Below are 19,114 nucleotides of genomic sequence, written 5' to 3' on the forward strand. Positions count from 1 at the left end.
AATCACATTTTCAATTTGGCCTGAGATCAAAACTGCCTTGTGTTATCGTGCCCCACAATATGACTGATATCACGTGCGAACCTAAAGTTGATTGTAGTATCACCGTCTATTACAGTGATTTTATCCCTGGCTGAAACTAAAATATTTATTATACACATGTACGCGGCTACGGCTACGTGGAATAGTAAACTTTGTACATCCCTCATACGTGTGAGCATATGCTCTCTAACATCATGGCCTGCGTCACAACTGGCTCCCCGACTGCAAGCCAAGGGAAAGTACTTTGTTGCGCGCTAGAATAAGACAGACGCATTACCTCCCTTGATTACTTTGCTCGGTTTTGCAAATTACAAAATTTCAGATACCAATTTTCAATCACAACACTGATCGTTTTTCACCCCCAAGGTTAAAAGTGTGTGTGAGTGTGTGTGTGAGTGTGAGTGTGAGTGTGCGTGCGCGTGCGTGCGTGCGTGTGTGTGTGTTTGGGATGAGCATGTATAGTTTCCCTACTCTTTTGAAAGTTTCCTACACCACTGTACCTGGGTATTGAAAAATTATGTTAAATACATGTACGTCTTTAAGGGCTCATCTACTGTAACTAATTTAATTTTCTTTCACATGAAATCCAGAAAGTCAAAAGTTGCTATAAATTGGTCACAGATTGCAAAAATGCTTATGGCCTACTAAAGATAAACTTAGGGGCTAAATTGAAAACGCATACAGAAATGGTCACATGAAGGAACCAAGTAATTTTATCCAAGGATATTTGCATACACCAGGATGATTTGAAACAAAGCTCTAGGACCGTTTGCTGGTACACAGGACTACTTGTTGTAAACTATCTGGAATAGAGAGGAGTGATACTCCAGTGCTAAACTTTATTGTGATACTCCAGTGCTAAACTTTATTGTGATACTCCAGTGCTAAACTTTATTGTGATACTCCAGTGTTAAACTTTATTGTGATACTCCAGTGCTAAACTTTATTGTGATACTCCAGTGCTAAACTTTATTGTGATACTCCAGTGCTAAACTTTATTGTGATACTCCAGTGCTAAACTTTATTGTTTAGATTATTCTTTGAAAAATTCTTTCATCTTTTAAAAATTGTAAAAACTACCATTGTTTTATGTGCGTCTACTTTACCCACAGAGACTGTAATACAGGTTGTGCTATCGCTGGGCTATCAGCACAAGCACTTTGATCGGGCTGGATGCGAAGCATGGTGCACACGTGTCATTCCACCGTACTTCCCAGCTAAGGTGGACCTCACCCCCAGGTGTGAACAGGAATGCCACAGGTAAGTGCAAAATCTGTGAGAACGATCCATCCAATAGACCATGAGGAAAGAAAAGAATTACGACTGAAATACAGGCAGGTGTACATAGTGTGGATCCACAATGTTTCCACTTTTAAGTGAATGAATTGCAGAGAGTAAATCTGCTATATAAATATTATTAGTAACAAATACCGGTCCTATTTGTTGTTTATACCATGATATAACAATTTTGACCCAAAAAGTTGATTTTATAAGAGCAATCAAATGTCATAGTACATTACTTTTGTTGCTGAAACTTTACATTGTCACAATCTACTTCCGGGATCAGGCAAAATAACCAGCTTAGTCATGGATGAAAGTTTAGGTCATTTATCATGTTAACGTTATGATGATGTTAACGTAACGATGATGTTAACGTAACGATGATGTGGGGTATTTATCATGTTAATGTAATGATGATGTTTACGTATTGATGTTAACGAAATGATGATGTGGGGTATTTACCATGTTAACGTTGTGATGATGTTAACGTAACGATGATGTTAATGTAACGATGTGGGGTATTTATCATGTTAATGTAATGATGATGTTAACGTAACGATGATGTTAACGTAATGTAATGATGATGTTAACGTCACGATGATGTTAACGTTACGATGATGTGGGGTATTTATCACGTTAATGTAATGATGATGTGGAGTATTGATGTTAATGAAATGATGATGTGGGGTATTTATCATGTTAACGTAATGATGATGCTTACATAATGATCATGTGGGGTATACGTGGGTTTATTCGGGTATAAAGCCATGCTGACATTTTCTGACAATAAGCTGCGATCAAAGCAGAGAGAACTTCATTGAATACTGCAGACCATCTGTGCCCAATGATTTTTTTGACCAGTGTTTAACACGATACTCAAGACTTTCTCACTTATACCACACCAACCAGCACTGTGGTGGGAGGTAACAGGACAGGCTATAATGTTTCACTTATACCACACCAACCAGCATTGTGGTGGGAGGTAACAGGACAGACTATAATGTTTCACTTATACCACACCAACCAGCATTGTGGTGGGAGGTAACAGGACAGACTATAATGTTTCACTTATACCACACCAACCAGCATTGTGGCGGGAGGTAACAGGACAGACTATAATTTAATACACTGCCAAACTAATGAAATAATGTGAAATTTAAATATTCACCATACCCCAATCCCAGCCTTAAACCAAGTACCTAGCTGACTGAACTCCTCTGATACAGTGTTTACACCTTTTTGTGTTACAGATTTCTACACATGACTACATACCAGGAAGTGGGAGACTTGTAGACTATAGATCTGTCAAAATACACTGGGAATTCCACCTCTGCTGTAACTGCCATTCAAAGATGTCAAATCTGAACAGTTTAACACACTAAAAATATGTGTATTGTGCGAGGTGTTAAAGTAACAAAAATGAATCTACTTTTGTAAATATTCATCAGAAATAAACAGGAGTTCACATAATAAATATACAAATATACAAGTTTCTCAGGATTTATTTGATTGGAGTTTTATGCCACACTCAAGAATATTTCACTTATACAACATCGCCCAGCATTATGGTAGGAGGACACCAAACAGAGCCACGGGGAAATCTACAGCCACCTGCAGGTTGATGGCAGACTTTCCCATTTCAAACACTGTATTACAAAACATGAAATGTAACATACTTGTATGCTTCACTACTGTTAAAGTACTATACATCTGTATACAAGATTTACAAGTTTGCTACAATCAGAGTTTCCTGATGGCAATGTAACAGTTCACTTTCACATGTCTGCAGATGGTTCAAATTTGCCATAAATGACCATTTCCTTCATAACACCACAGCTATTACCATAAACTCAGGAACACCAAAACCACCCATTCAGAATGTCTGATGTGTTAAAATTCAAACTAGAGACCAAAACTTTACTACTCCTTCCCTGCTTCCTGTTGATTCAAGTCCTTTTCAGATTTCTTCTCACCAAATGGTTTGATTGTCACATTCACCAGGTCTTCTTTTTGATATCCAATCATTGTCAAGTACTTTTCTGTATTAGACATATGTTCAAACTCTGGGTTCTTTTTTGCATGCCTTTGGGTTAAAATTTTATAGACAACATAGCCTATAGCATTCCAGCCCACAAAGAAATACACAAAGGTCAAGCCTTTCCTCCATGGTGATACAGTCACAGTCTTTGCATATCTGTATTTCCTCATGGTCCTGATGACTCCTGTCTGAACATAATATACAGTAATCAACAACAAAACAATGCATATTTACATTATCAACATTATTAACCGTCTTTGCATATACTCCATTAATATTCTGATGACCAAAAAGTCTGAAAATGAAAACATTTATTAAAATAATGATACAATATCAAAGGTGTTGGTTTTATAAAAAAAAACCATGGGCAACTCAGGGTGGTGGGTGTGGTTTGCATGGTTGGGAGTTTGGGCATAGGAGTTTGGTGAGTGGGCACTTGGACTTAAGGGGAGTTTTTTAAAATGATGGTTTGCAATGGTGTGTAAAAGAGGAATATAAACTGTTCAACAAAATACCTATATTTATTTTTAACAACTCAAGAGTTGTGTTCATAATTGACTGAAAGAAGTCTTTCTGGTGCCCTAATTACATGTAATACATAGATGATCAACTACACGTATATAGAAAAGACCTTTTCACCTCTCTGCTGCATTGGCCTAAATTTGGCAAGAACATAGGTGACCCTTGGAACCTGCATGTACTTGGTGTTTTCTATAAGAGTCAATCCCCTCCCAAATTCCTGGTCAAAATCCTTCTGATGACTACAAATATCAGTTAATGAACATCGTGAAATAATCATTTGATGTTTGTGTATACTTGTCATCACGGCCCAACTGCCTTCACACCTTGAAAACAGCACAAAGGTTTTACATAATGGAATGTCAGTCACTGACCATTGTTAACAGTTAGCTCTACTGTATAGCTCTATCTAAAGGTCCTTAGTAGAGCTGGTTAACAGCCTGGTATGTATAGCTGTTTGTCTTTACCGTCTTTAATAATGTTGTTAATACTAAAACCCATGCTGTTAGAATATGTAGGTTAATGCTTCTTGACTTTTGGCTGCTCACAATTAAAATCAGCAATCCAGGTATGCATACCCAGGCTAAATGACCTAAAAATTCACCCTCAAAAGGGCCTTTTTAGAGGCAAACAGTTGTCACAAAATACTATTTTTGGTGGTGAAACTTACAATTTTCCAGCAGAATATCATCCCATGTTCCAAGCAAACATCAAAATTTTCAAAAACCTTTCTAAACTCTCAGAATCAGGAAAAATGGGCAAGTTAGCCATGAATGAAATTTATGGTCATTTAGAGAATTTCTATGGCTTGTCACTCAGCATATAATACCATGAATACTGGCTGGTCTTATGTCAGTGTTCTATGGCTAGGAGGCTGAGGTATCATGTCTAGTGTCTTCAGCATGACATTCCATTGAATACTGTAAATGATCTAACATTTCGCCCACAAGTACACTTTTAGGGGCAAATATATGTTACATAATCTTACTTTTACTGCTCAAACTTACATTTTCCCAGCAGGATATCACCCTGCTACTATCATCAAAAATGATTCTGTATGTTCAAAAGCATCATTCTACCATAACTGCCTTTAAACACTTGCCATCATTCTAGCATAATTGTCTTTAAACACTTGATATCATTCTAGCATAATTGCCTTTAAACACTTGACATCATATGGCATGAACAGTGAACACAGTCATCCAGGGCTAAAACATCTACAGATCTGATGCCATATTTCACAAATGTATATTCTACAGTTCACCTGCCCAATATCATTACCTTTCACTCTGTACCTCTCAGTTCATCGGCATAGAATTGGAAACTAGGCTTGTAGTACTGTACCTACTGGTAAGGAAGTCGGGAGATCATTGGTTCAAACCTGGGTTGGGTCATACCAAAGACTTTAAAAATGGTGCTTACTGCTGCCTCACTTGGTGCTCAGCAGTGAGAGGTTAGAGCTAGGAAACAGGACTGGTTGGCCCAGTGTCAGTATTATGTGACTGGGTGGGGTGTCATGTCCGGTGTCTTCGGCATAATGCTTCCGTTGTAACAGCACTTTGGTGGCATGGGCTTGCCCTGCCACAAGAAAACTCAGTATATGTACCCACATCTAATGACTCCTCATTGTCATATGACTGAAAAATTGTTAAGTATGACGTTTACCCCGAGCATCATACATACCTGTGCATTTGTATTGTTATGGTAGGAGTTCGAGACTGAATGTTAACTTGTGTGCTCGGGCTAGTTTAGATTTATTTATTTGATTGGGGTTTTACGCCGTACTCAAGAATATTTCACTTATATGATGGCGACCAGCATTATGGTGGGAGGAAACCGGGCAGAGCCCGGGGGAAACCCATGACCAACAGCAGGTTGCTGAAGGCCTTCCCACTTACGGCTAGTTTAGACATCTTACCAGTAAACACATTAGCTTGTGTCAACCACTTGCTATAAAAGCTTCTACATCCTTTCCCTAGTCAGTCGCTACAGCCAGGCCAGCCACCACTAGACCTCTGCATACAGTGTATCCACCAGAGTACAATCCAATAGGCTTAATACCGGTACTGGTATAGTAGTTTACAAAACATTAGATCTTTTGTACATTATTTATGACTACCGCGACTCATCAATTGTGTCACTAGGCAAGTGACATAAGATAATTAACATCTACATAATTTGATGCAGCACAATGAATGACGCTGAAAACTCAGGTTAGGCAAGGATACCGTACCAGTATATACATGAAGATGGACCATCATTACAAGGCTATAAACCTTTCACCCAATTCCTTGCTGTATGTAAATTAGACTTACGACAACGTGACGTTTCTTTTTAACATCCGCAGACACTTGTAAAGGGTCGTATGAACCTCAATACACTGACAAGAAACCCAAATTCTGTTAACTCTTCACGAAAACTGCTGTTTTACGCTATCCCCATACTGCTCTTGAGACTGTTGTAACAGCAACAACATTGGGTTACTACTAAAATTAGGATTTGTTCCACGATCATTTAGGATGTGGATCAGATTATAAGTTTAATTGATTATCATTTTGTGTGGGAGATAACCCAACGGCTATGGGTATAAAGGTTATACTGAGAACTATACATATTTGTGTATGTCTGTTTATGTTATTTAACGATGTCAAAGACACTGGAGCAATTTTATTTTCCGGATTAGGAGTCCAAATCCTACATTTGTAGAGCATAGTAAAACACGTGTGTTGGACGTTCATGTAAACATCAACAAATATGACTAAGTTTGTCCCCAAGTTCTGGAAACCAGGTATGAGAGCTTTATCATGGAAAGCAAGGGGAATTATTTAAACCTAATGTATGTGATTACAGGTTAGAAGTCATTACAAATGCTTGAAGGGAAAAAATTCAAACTGAACAAATTTACTTTAAACACAACTTAAGCTAAACAGTGTTAAATCTCAGTGGGGCCAAGTCCCATTTTAATTGAAGAAAACATACACTTTGAAATTGTTGACTCACAAAGAAAAATGAATGGAACACATACAGGAAAGTTACAATCCAACTAAGATCTCCTGATGTCAGATATTGGAAAATTTGTTTTCGACCGTTTCTAGGTTTATACTAAGCACAGTCCAATAACGAAAGGTTACAAATGATCGTTATCAAACAGTGAGTACATACAACGTATATACACCACCAGAAATAAAGACAAATCTAATGATCTTCAAAGACATTGGTATGGAGTAAAATATGCATATCTCTTTGTATATTTTCCACATACATGTATAAACTTTTTTGTAAAACAACACTGTAGGGCACCCCACCTATTTGTTGTGCATGTATTAGTTTGACTGTGATATTAACCATTCTTACTGGCTGTGATAACAGTGGATAGAGGGGTGCAGGTTCAATCCTGAAACAAGCTTAAGACTTTAACATCAGTAATTTTAATGTGCACTGTTGGTGCTCAGCATGTGAGAAATAATAAGTAGGCCTAACAATCTGCCTCATGTCAGTATAATGTGACTGCATCATGTTTAGTGTCTTTGCCATTGTGTTCCAGTGAGGCAGCACATACTATAAATATTTTGGCATTGGCACAACTTTCATCAAAGAAACATTGTCATGATCCCCAATCAAACAGACAGACTAAGCAAATCTGCCAATCACAGGTACAGAAGGCCCAGGAGTACTGCTGAATGAAGAGAGAACAGCCAGTCCTGGTGGTCAGGACACAACATCAGTCAAGTACAACCCGAATTCATCACTGTCCATAGAGAAACAGAGACAGAGGCTACCCGTTTTTAAGGTGTTCATCTATATTTCAGGCAATAATCAAATTTCCCACATACTATGTTCTTACATTGATGTACTAATTAAGCTATATTAAATGCTCCAGTTGTAGTAACATACATTTTGTAATAATATCTGAACATAATTTATGGTACAGTATCCCCCATTGCATTTTGCATGAATGTATTAATTGAAAAATGTGGACAAAGAAAGCATTCTTTTTTTGAGGAGGGGAGTATTGAAAACTGAGATACATTGCATTTATACTGTTATTATAAATTTTGCTTTTGTTTGGCCTCTTTACAGCATCGCACCAATATTTTGTACCTTGTTGAGAACTTTCAGACTGTGGTCATTGTTGGAGAAACTGGGTGTGGTAAGAGTACACAGATACCACAGGTAAGTGTTGTGTTAATAGCTGTAAGTCTGTGGTCATTGTCAGGGAGACTGGGTGTGGTAAGAGTACACAGGCACCACAGGTAGGGGTTGTGTTAATAGCTGTAAGTGCGTGATCATTGTCAGGGAGACTGGGTGTGGTAAGAGTACACAGGCACCACAGGTAGGGGTTGTGTTAATAGCTGTAAGTGCGTGATCATTGTCAGGGAGACTGGGTGTGGTAAGAGTACAAAGGTACCACAGGTAAGTGTTCATTAATAGCTGTACGCTGTTCTTTTGAAAAGAGTGTACTTGTAGTTGAATGATTAGGTGTAAATGTTATATCTGAATGTCATATACATGTATTGTACTTGGCCTGCTTTCTTCTGCCTGTGATGTTGTACTTGGCCTGGTTTCATCTACCTGTGTGTTGTACTTGGCCTGGTTTCCTCTGCCTTTGTGTTGTACTTGGCCTGGTTTCCTCTGCCACTGATGTTGTACTTGGCCTGGTTTCCTGTGCTTGTGAACCATACTATATACATGTATTGTACCTGGCCTGGTTTCTTCTGCCTGTGAATTATACTTGGCCTGGTTTCCTGTGCCTGCGAACCATACTATATACATGTACTGTACTTGACCTGGTTTCCTCTGCCTGTGAACCATACTTGGCCTGGTTTCCTGTGCCTGTGAACCATACTTGGCCTGGTTTCCTCTGCCTGTGAACCATACTTGGCCTGGTTTCCTGTGCCTGTGAACCATACTATATACATGTATTGTACTTGTCCTGGTTTCCTGTGCCTGTGAACCATACTTGGCCTGGTTTCCTCTGCCTGTGAACCATACTTGACCTGGTTTTCTCTGCCTGTGAACCATACTATATACATGTATTGTACTTGGCCTGGTTTCCTGTGCCTGTGATCCATACTATATACATGTATTGTACTTGGCCTGGTTTCCTCTGCCTTTGACGATGTACTTGGCCTGGTTTCCTCTGCCAGTGAGCCATACCATTTACATGTATTGTACTTGACCTGGTTTTCTCTGCCTGTGAATACTTGACCTGGTTTCCTCTGCCTGTGAACCATACTATATATTAAGTGAAATACTGCATTTAACCTGAAGTTTAATCCATGAGTAAGTTGCTCATTTTGTTGAATTCTGAGAGGTCTGTTGTTTTGAGGTTTTGGAAGGTACATCTGGGATGGGTAACATACTGGAAGTTTCATGTCCAGAAGTAGTATTTTATGACCTGTATACTTATGCATTTATTTGATTTGTGTTTAATGCCGTATTCAAGAGTATTTCGCTTATACCACAGTGGTCAGCATTATGATGGGAGGAAACTGGGCAGAGCTCAGGGGAAACCCACGACCATCCGCAGGTTGCTGGAAGACCTTCCCACGTACGACTGGAGAGGAAGCCAGCAAAAATAGTGTATTCGTGAGAAGTAATGGGGAGTAGTAATGGCGGACAATTAAGTGGTACTTGTATGTTTCAGTACTTGTATGCTTCAGTACTTGTATGTTTCAGTACTTGTTAGAGGCTGGATGGAATGTTCAGGGAAAACTGGTCGGTGTTACACAGCCCAGGAGAGTAGCTGCTGTTACAGTACGGCTGATTTTTTTTGACTTTTTAACTTTTGTTAAAAATAAAATTGCCTTTTGCCACTAAATCCCAGGCAATGCAGGTCACAAAACTGTGACCAGAAACTGTATATACATGTAGGAAGGTCAGTAGAAGTGGCCTTTGATCATACAGGTATTTGATATCAGATGTTTATTTGGATTGCGTTTTAATGTACTGCTAGTGATAATTTCCAAGGGCATGTTTGTTTGTGCTTGGGTTGAGAGATCTGAGGCTCGTTATGAAATTTTGAAGAGAAACTTTGCTGGGTAAATACATGGCAGCTCCATATGATGATGCCCAGTATTTTGGAAAATCTTTTATAACGAGTTTTGAGAAAGTGACACCAGGGATTATTTTAGTCAGTGTCCGTGCGAAAGTTTTCCTTTGTCAAAGATATGCGTCTGTACTGAAATTCTCTTTACCTTATATTCCTGTTCAGTTAAGAAATGAAAAAGTGTGTTGACAATGCTTGTTTAAATAAAATAAAAAAGAATAATTATTTTAATTTTTATTGGACTATGTTTAATTAATTCTTGAATCTTTCAGGTAGCTAATCGTATTGCAGAAGAAAGAGGTCAGGTGACTGGGCAGGATGTTGGCTATGCCATCAGGTTTGAGGATGTTACAGATCCTGAGACAACCAAAATCAAAGTAATTAAATCATTTGATCACCAATTTTGTGAAAAGGATATGAAGCTTCAAGTAACAAATTTAAGCTCTTAAAAGCATTAAATAAATAATTTATTTTAAACTTTTGACTTGAGCAACCAGTCTTATACCGTCATATATTCATTAGTTGTTCGGCAAAAATGTTAATATAAATTGGATAGTAGCTGGCTGAGATGTCTAATCCATACCCCTGACAGCTAGCCCTTGGGCTGTGGGTTGCCTGTTCAAATCTAACTGCAATCAGTTTGATTGTCAGAAGGTTTGTCAGACTCATGTATATATTGGATAGGTATGAACGTGACTTCAATCCTCTGAGGGGGCCTGTGTTGGTTAGTGCGCTAGCGCAGCATAATGACCCAGAAGCCTCTCACCAATGCAGTTGCTGTGAGTTCAAATCCAGCTCATGCTGACTTCCTCTCCGGCCATAAGTGGGAAGGTCGGACAGTTTCCTCCCACCATAATGCTGGCCGCTGTCGCATAAGTGAAATATTCTTGAGTACAGCGTAAAACACCAATCAAATAAAATAAATAAATAAATCAGTCCGCTTATGAACATGATTTCTGCCATGTAAGAGTAATTGTCTGAACTACATGTACTTGTAATGGACAAAACGCACCACCACTGATGCACCCGTCGAGAACAAAACGCACCACCACTGATGAACCCGTCGAGAACAAAACGCACCACCACTGATGAACCCGTCGAGAACAAAACGTACCACCACTGATGCACCTATCGAGAACAAATCGTACCACCACTGATGCACCCATTGAGAACAAAACGCACCACCACTGATGAACGCATCGAGAACAAAACGCACCACCACTGATGCACCCGTCGAGAACAAAACGCACCACCACTGATGAACGCATCGAGAACAAAACGCACCACCACTGATGCACCCATTGAGAACAAAACGTACCACCACTGATGCACCCATCGAGAACAAAATGCACCACCACTGATGCACCCATCGAGAACAAAACGTACCACCACTGATGCACCCCTCGAGAACAAAACGTACCACCACTGAAACACCGTGGAGAACCAAAGGTACCACCACTGATACACCTGTCAAGAACAAAACGTACCACCACTGATGCACCCGTCGAGAACAAAACGCACCACCACTGATGCACCTGTCGAGAACAAAATGCACCACCACTGATGAACCCGTCAAGAACAAAAAAACCACCTCTGTTGCACCCATTGAGAACAAAACGTACCACCACTGATACACCCATTGAGAACAAAACGTACCACCACTGAAACACCCGTCGAGAACAAAACGCACCACCACTGATGCACCCATCGAGAACAAAATGTACCCCCACTGATGCACCCGTTGAGAACAAAACGTACCACCACTGATCCACCCGTTGAGAACAAAACGCACCACCACTGATCCACCCATCGAGAACAAAATGTACCCCCACTGATGCACTCGTTGAGAACAAAACGCACCACCACTGATGCACCTGTTGAGAACAAAACGCACCACCACTGATGCACCCATCGAGAACAAAATGTACCCCCACTGATGCACCTGTTGAGAACAAAATGCACCACCACTGATGCACCCGTTGAGAACAAAACGCACCACCACTGATGCACCCGTCGAGAACAAAACGCACCACCACTGATGCACCAATCGAGAACAAAATGTACCCCCACTGATACACCCGTTGAGAACAAAAGGCACCACCACTGATGCACCCGTTGAGAACAAAACGTACCACCACTGATGCACCCGTCGAGAACAAAATGCACCACCACTGATGCACCAATCGAGAACAAAATGCACCACCACTGATGCACCCGTTGAGAACAAAATGCACCACCACTGATGCACCCGTTAAGAACAAAACGTACCACCACTGATGCACCTGTCGAGAACAAAATGCACCACCACTGATGAACCCATCAAGAACAAAACAAACCACCTCTGTTGCACCCATTGAGAACAAAACATACCACCACTGAAACACCCGTCGAGAACAAAACGCACCACCACTGATGCACCCATCGAGAACAAAATGTACCCCCGCTGATGCACCCGTTGAGAACAAAATGCACCACCACTGATGCACCTGTCGAGAACAAAACGCACCACCACTGATGCACCCATCGAGAACAAAATGTACCACCACTGATGCACCCATCGAGAACAAAATGTACCCCCACTGATGCACCTGTCGAGAACAAAATGCACCACCACTGATGAACCCATCAAGAACAAAACAAACCACCTCTGTTGCACCCATTGAGAACAAAACGTACCACCACTGAAACACCCGTCGAGAACAAAACGCACCACCACTGATGCACCCATCGAGAACAAAATGTACCCCCGCTGATGCACCCGTTGAGAACAAAACGTACCACCACTGATCCACCCGTTGAGAACAAAACGTACCATCACTGATCCACCCATCGAGAACAAAATGTACCCCCACTGATGCACTCGTTGAGAACAAAACGCACCACCACTGATGCACCTGTTGAGAACAAAATGTACCACCACTGATGCACCCATCGAGAACAAAATGTACCCCCACTGATGCACTCGTTGAGAACAAAACGCACCACCACTGATGCACCCGTTGAGAACAAAACGCACCACCACCACTGATGCACCCGTCGAGAACAAAATGTACCCCCACTGATGCACCCGTTGAGAACAAAACGTACCACCACTGATGAACCCGTTGAGAACCAAAGGTACCAACACTGATGCACCCATCGAGAACAAAATGTACCACCACTGAAACACCCGTCGAGAACAAAATGCACCACCACTGATGAACCCGTCAAGAACAAAACAAACCACCTCTGTTGCACCCATTGAGAACAAAACATAGCACCACTGAAACACCCGTCATGAACAAAACATACCAGCTATGGATACTACCTGATTTCCTTCATTCATTATTAAACCATACTCCATCCTATGGATACTACCTGATTTCCTTCATTCATTATTAAACCATACTCCATCCTATGGATACTACCTGATTTCCTTCACTCATTATTAAACCATACTCCATCCTATGGATACTACCTGATTTCCTTCATTCATTATTAAACCATACTCCATCCTATGGATACTACCTGATTTCCTTCATTCATTATTAAACCATACTCCATCCTATGGATACTACCTGATTTCCTTCACTCATTATTAAACCATACTCCATCCTATGGATACTACCTGATTTCTTTCACTCATTATTAAACCATACTCCATCGTATGGATACTACCTGATTTCCTTCACTCATTATTAAACCATACTCCATCGTATGGATACTACCTGATTTCCTTCACTCATTATTAAACCATACTCCATCGTATGGATACTACCTGATTTCCTTCATTCATTATTAAACCATACTCCATCCTATGGATACTACCTGATTTCTTTCACTCATTATTAAACCATACTCCATCGTATGGATACTACCTGATTTCCTTCACTCATTATTAAACCATACTCCATCGTATGGATACTACCTGATTTCCTTCACTCATTATTAAACCATACTCCATCGTATGGATACTACCTGATTTCCTTCACTCATTATTAAACCATACTCCATCGTATGGATACTACCTGGTTTCCTTCATTCATTATTAAACCATACTCCATCGTATGGATACTACCTGGTTTCCTTCACTCATTATTAAACCATACTCCATCGTATGGATACTGCCTGATTTCCTCCACTCATTATTAAACCATTCTCCATCGTATGGATACTGCCTGATTTCCTTCACTCATTATTAAACCATACTCCATCGTATGGATACTGCCTGATTTCCTTCACTCATTATTAAACCATACTCCATCGTATGGATACTGCCTGATTTCCTTCACTCATTATTAAACCATACTCCATCGTATGGATACTACCTGATTTCCTTCACTCATTATTAAACCATACTCCATCGTATGGATACGACCTGATTTCCTTCACTCATTATTAAACCATACTCCATCGTATGGATACGACCTGATTTCCTTCACTCATTATTAAACCATACTCCATCGTATGGATACTACCTGATTTCCTTCACTCATTATTAAACCATACTCCATCGTATGGATACTACCTGGTTTCCTCCACTCATTGTTAAACCATACTCCATCGTATGGATACTACCTGGTTTCCTCCACTCATTATTAAACCATACTCCATCGTATGGATACTACCTGATTTCCTTCACTCATTATTAAACTATGCTCCATCCTATATAAAGCTGGTACATGTAAACAGAACAAACAATCAAAAATCTAGGGATACCTCTCTTTTCTTTATACAGGTGTTAACGGATGGGCTTTTGATCAGAGAAATAATGGCTGATCCTTTGTTGAGACAATACAGGTGATAATTAAACCCTTTGTTGAGACAATACAGGTGATAATAAAACCCTTTGTTGAGACAGTACAGGTGATCATTAAATCCTTAGTTGAGACAATACAGGTGATAATTAAATCCTTTGTTGAGACAATACACGTGATAATTAAAATACTCATTGACAGGGTATCAGGGTATTACAGTGAAATAATTCATGTATAAACATAAAATGTTTTTCTGTAGTCCAGTTAAACTAGTCCATAAAACGTTTTGGCTGTAGTCCATTATCTGTCATATCAATGCTGTAGTTGTGTGTAGTGGGGTGGGTGGGTTGGGGGTGGTGATACTAATCAGATAGCCTGTGACATGCACACAGTGTAATTCAGGCACGCACATAGAGCCATTCTCGATGTTAAATGTAAGCCAAATCAGCATCCTATTATGACTTTAACCGAAAAAATTACATGGTAGTCAAGCCTTTTTTTGTGCAAAGGAGATAACAGATCTGAAGGTTTTCCTCATTGAAACTTTTGAAAGTGCATATATGTACTTGGTAAAAACATTGTGGGACATATTTGTGAACTTGTTGTATAGAATCGCATGTTGTCATGAGGGTGTGCAAACAAGTGGTGACTCTATCATGCCTGTAGGTCAACTGTGTTTTCATGAAACAGCATCATGGACTTAGTTAAACGTGTTCTGTGTTTTTATAAAACATCATGAATTTGGTAAAAGATATTCTGTGTTTTCATGAAACATCATGAACTTGGTCAAACATATTCTGTGTTTTCATGAAACATCATGAACTTGGTCAAACATATTTTGTGTTTTATGTGCAGAGTGATCATGTTAGATGAAGCCCATGAGCGGTCTCTAAACACAGATATCATTGTGGGGCTACTGAAAAAGGTAAGTCAAGAACATTGTTATTGCTCCAAGATTCAACACTGGTCTAGGACAGGGAATTTGTGAGTACTCCTTCTTGTACTGTTTTGTGGGGCATTGGTGACCCACGACCATGGCAGGTTGCTGGCAGACCGATTTTAACTTTAAACAACCATTATATACTTGTAAATAGCTGGCTACAGAATGTCCCAAGATGCCAGGATCTTTGGTATCAGCAGATTTTACTTGCAGAGAAAACAGTGTTGTGTTCATACTTTCAGGAACCTTTGTAAATTAATTTTACAAAGCTATCTTTTTTTTTATTCCCATGTCGTGTAGGTCATGTCATTTCCATATTAAATATGTTACTGGTATGGAAAAATGGATTGTTACAGTTTTATGGAAGTATGACCTGGAAATCTGAGATGAGATAAATACAACTTACTAGCATTGTAACAGACTAGCATTGTAACAGACTAGCATTGTAACAGACTAGCATTGTAACAGAGTACCATTGTAACAGATATTTAGTGTTAGATATTGATTGTTTGTGATTAATAAAAATATAATTTTGGTATTCTGTGCAGTTTGAAGATGAAATGATTCTGAGCTATTTTTACTGTTGGGTATCAGTCAAAATTCAGAATTGATTATATTAATACGTGAAAGGTATTCTTTTGGGCTAGTAATCATGTCATTATTTTATTTTCATGTAGATTCAGAAGAAGAGAGCAGATCTACGTATTATAATAACATCAGCTACCCTTGATGCTGAGGTATGGAAGATATTGTTAGGTTAATTATTAAAGCTTGTATTTGTGGGATACTGGGATGGGAGATGGGTATCTCCCTATTATAGACATTTGTAGTACATGTACCTTTTCATGTGCCCTTTAAAGTGATGTTAGCTTTTTATCGAGAGTAACTACCCAAAATATTACAGTCACAATGGAGATGTACGTGGCCCTTGGTTTGCAGTTACTACAGGTCAAATATTACAATTTAGAAGTTACCTGCGTTTCATGAAAACCCAAGATGGTACTGTTAAAAATGTAAAATTAACATTTGACAGCATTTACATGTACTGTGCAACCTTCAAAACGGGATCATTATTATGTGTAGTTCAGGTGTCGTTACTGTTGAAAAGCAGTCTTTGCGCAGTGAAAATAGTTACATGTACAAGTAAGTTTATAGAAGCTTTGTTTGTCTTTGTTTTAGGAAGTCCGTGACTTTTTCAATACAAATGAGACAAATGACCCAAGGTATGTGCGATAAACTATCCACTTTTCAGATCTGTGACAATTTCTCTCACTGTTTGTGGGACTTTGGTAGCCGTTAACAGTTGACATTGCTTGTATGGCCGTTCGTGGGACTTTGGTAGCCGTTAAAAGTTGACATTGCTTGTATGGCCGTTTATGCACTGCTCTCACTATTTGTGGGACTTTGGTAGCCGTTAACAGTTGACATTGCTTGTATGGCCGTTTATGGGACTTTGGTAGCCGTTAACAGTTGGCATTGCTTGTATGGCCGTTTATGCACTGCTCTCACTATTTGTGGGACTTTGGTAGCCGTTAACAGTTGGCATTGCTTGTATGGCTGTTTGTACACTGCTCTCACTATTTGTGGGACTTTAATAGCCGTTAACAGTTGGCATTGCTTGTATGGCTGTTTGTGGGACTTTGGTAGCCGTTAACAGTTGACATCGCTTGTATGGCTGTTTGTACACTGCTCTCACTATTTGTGGGATTTTGGTAGCCGTTAACAGTTGGCATTGCTTGTATGGCTGTTTGTGGGACTTTGGTAGCCGTTAACAGTTGACATCGCTTGTATGGCTGTTTGTACACTGCTCTCACTATTTGTGGGACTTTAATAGCCGTTAACAGTTGACATTGCTTGTATGGCTGTTTGTACACTGCTCTCACTATTTGTGGGACTTTAATAGCCGTTAACAGTTGACATTGCTTGTATGGCCGTTTGTACACTGCTCTCACTATTTGTGGGACTTTAATAGCCATTAACAGTTGGCATTGCTTGTGTGGCTGTTTGTGCACTGCTCTCACTATTTGTGGGACTTTAATAGCCGTTAACAGTTAGCATTGGTTGTATGGCTGTTTGTACACTGCTCTCACTATTTGTGGGACTTTGGTAGCCATTAACAGTTGACATTGCTTGTATGGCTGTTTGTACACTGCTCTCACTATTTGTGGGACTCTAATAGCCGTTAACAGTTGACATTGCTTGTATGGCCGTTCGTGGGGCTTTGGTAGCCGTTAACAGTTGGCATTGCTTGTATGGCTGTTTGTGTACTTCTCTCACTATTTGTGGGACTGTGGTAGCCATTAACAGTTGACATTGCTTGTATGGCCGTTCGTGGGACTTTGGTAGCCGTTAAAAGTTGACATTGCTTGTATGGCCGTTTATGCACTGCTCTCACTATTTGTGGGACTTTGGTAGCCGTTAACAGTTGACATTGCTTGTATGGCCATTTACGGGACTTTGGTAGCCGTTAACAGTTGGCATTGCTTGTATGGCCGTTTATGCACTGCTCTCACTATTTGTGGGACTTTAGTAGCCGTTAACAGTTGGCATTGCTTGTATGGCTGTTTGTACACTGCTCTCACTATTTGTGGGACTTTAATAGCCGTTAACAGTTGACATTGCTTGTATGGCCGTTTGTACACTGCTCTCACTATTTGTGGGACTTTAATAGCCATTAACAGTTGGCATTGCTTGTGTGGCTGTTTGTGCACTGCTCTCACTATTTGTGGGACTTTAATAGCCGTTAACAGTTAGCATTCGTTGTATGGCTGTTTGTACACTGCTCTCACTATTTGTGGGACTTTGGTAGCCATTAACAGTTGACATTGCTTGTATGGCTGTTTGTACACTGCTCTCAATATTTGTGGGACTTTGGTAGCCGTTAACAGTTGACATTGCTTGTATGGCCGTTTACGGGACTTTGGTAGCCGTTAACAGTTGGCATTGCTTGTATGGCCGTTTATGCACTGCTGTCACTATTTGTGGGACTTTAGTAGCCGTTAACAGTTGGCATTGCTTGTATGGCTGTTTGTACACTGCTCTCACTATTTGTGGGACTTTAATAGCCGTTAACAGTTGGCATTGCTTGTATGGCTGTTTGTGGGACTTTGGTAGCTGTTAACAGTTGACATCGCTTGTATGGCTGTTTGTACACTGCTCTCACTATTTGTGGGATTTTGGTAGCCGTTAACAGTTGGCATTGCTTGTATGGCTGTTTGTGGGACTTTGGTAGCCGTTAACAGTTGACATTGCTTGCATGGCTGTTTGTACACTGCTCTCACTATTTGTTGGACTTTAATAGCCGTTAACAGTTGACATTGCTTGTATGGCTGTTTGTACACTGCTCTCACTATTTGTGGGACTTTAATAGCCGTTAACAGTTGGCATTGCTTGTATGGCTGTTTGTACACTGCTCTCACTATTTGTGGGACTTTAATAGCCGTTAACAGTTGGCATTGCTTGTATGGCTGTTTGTGGGACTTTGGTAGCCGTTAACAGTTGACATCGCTTGT

The 19,114-nt window shown here is 40.0% G+C and overlaps 1 protein-coding gene across 1 annotated transcript in view; it reads left to right on the forward strand.

The window, feature by feature from the left end:
* Positions 1–6,590: 6,590 nt before the first annotated feature.
* Positions 6,591–19,114, forward strand: part of LOC135474729 (probable ATP-dependent RNA helicase DHX35) — a 94,326-nt gene continuing 81,802 nt past the window's right edge. Inside the window, exons 1-9 of the mRNA XM_064754298.1 lie at positions 6,591–6,665; positions 7,531–7,667; positions 7,958–8,050; positions 9,557–9,634; positions 10,199–10,303; positions 14,644–14,705; positions 15,518–15,587; positions 16,280–16,339; positions 16,782–16,825. Coding sequence (XP_064610368.1) covers positions 6,632–6,665; positions 7,531–7,667; positions 7,958–8,050; positions 9,557–9,634; positions 10,199–10,303; positions 14,644–14,705; positions 15,518–15,587; positions 16,280–16,339; positions 16,782–16,825 — 683 coding nt within the window. The 5' untranslated portion in view covers positions 6,591–6,631. The remainder of the gene's footprint in view (positions 6,666–7,530; positions 7,668–7,957; positions 8,051–9,556; positions 9,635–10,198; positions 10,304–14,643; positions 14,706–15,517; positions 15,588–16,279; positions 16,340–16,781; positions 16,826–19,114) is intronic.

Source organism: Liolophura sinensis, chromosome 9, assembly GCF_032854445.1.
Source record: "Liolophura sinensis isolate JHLJ2023 chromosome 9, CUHK_Ljap_v2, whole genome shotgun sequence".
NCBI classification, from domain to species: domain Eukaryota; kingdom Metazoa; phylum Mollusca; class Polyplacophora; order Chitonida; family Chitonidae; genus Liolophura; species Liolophura sinensis.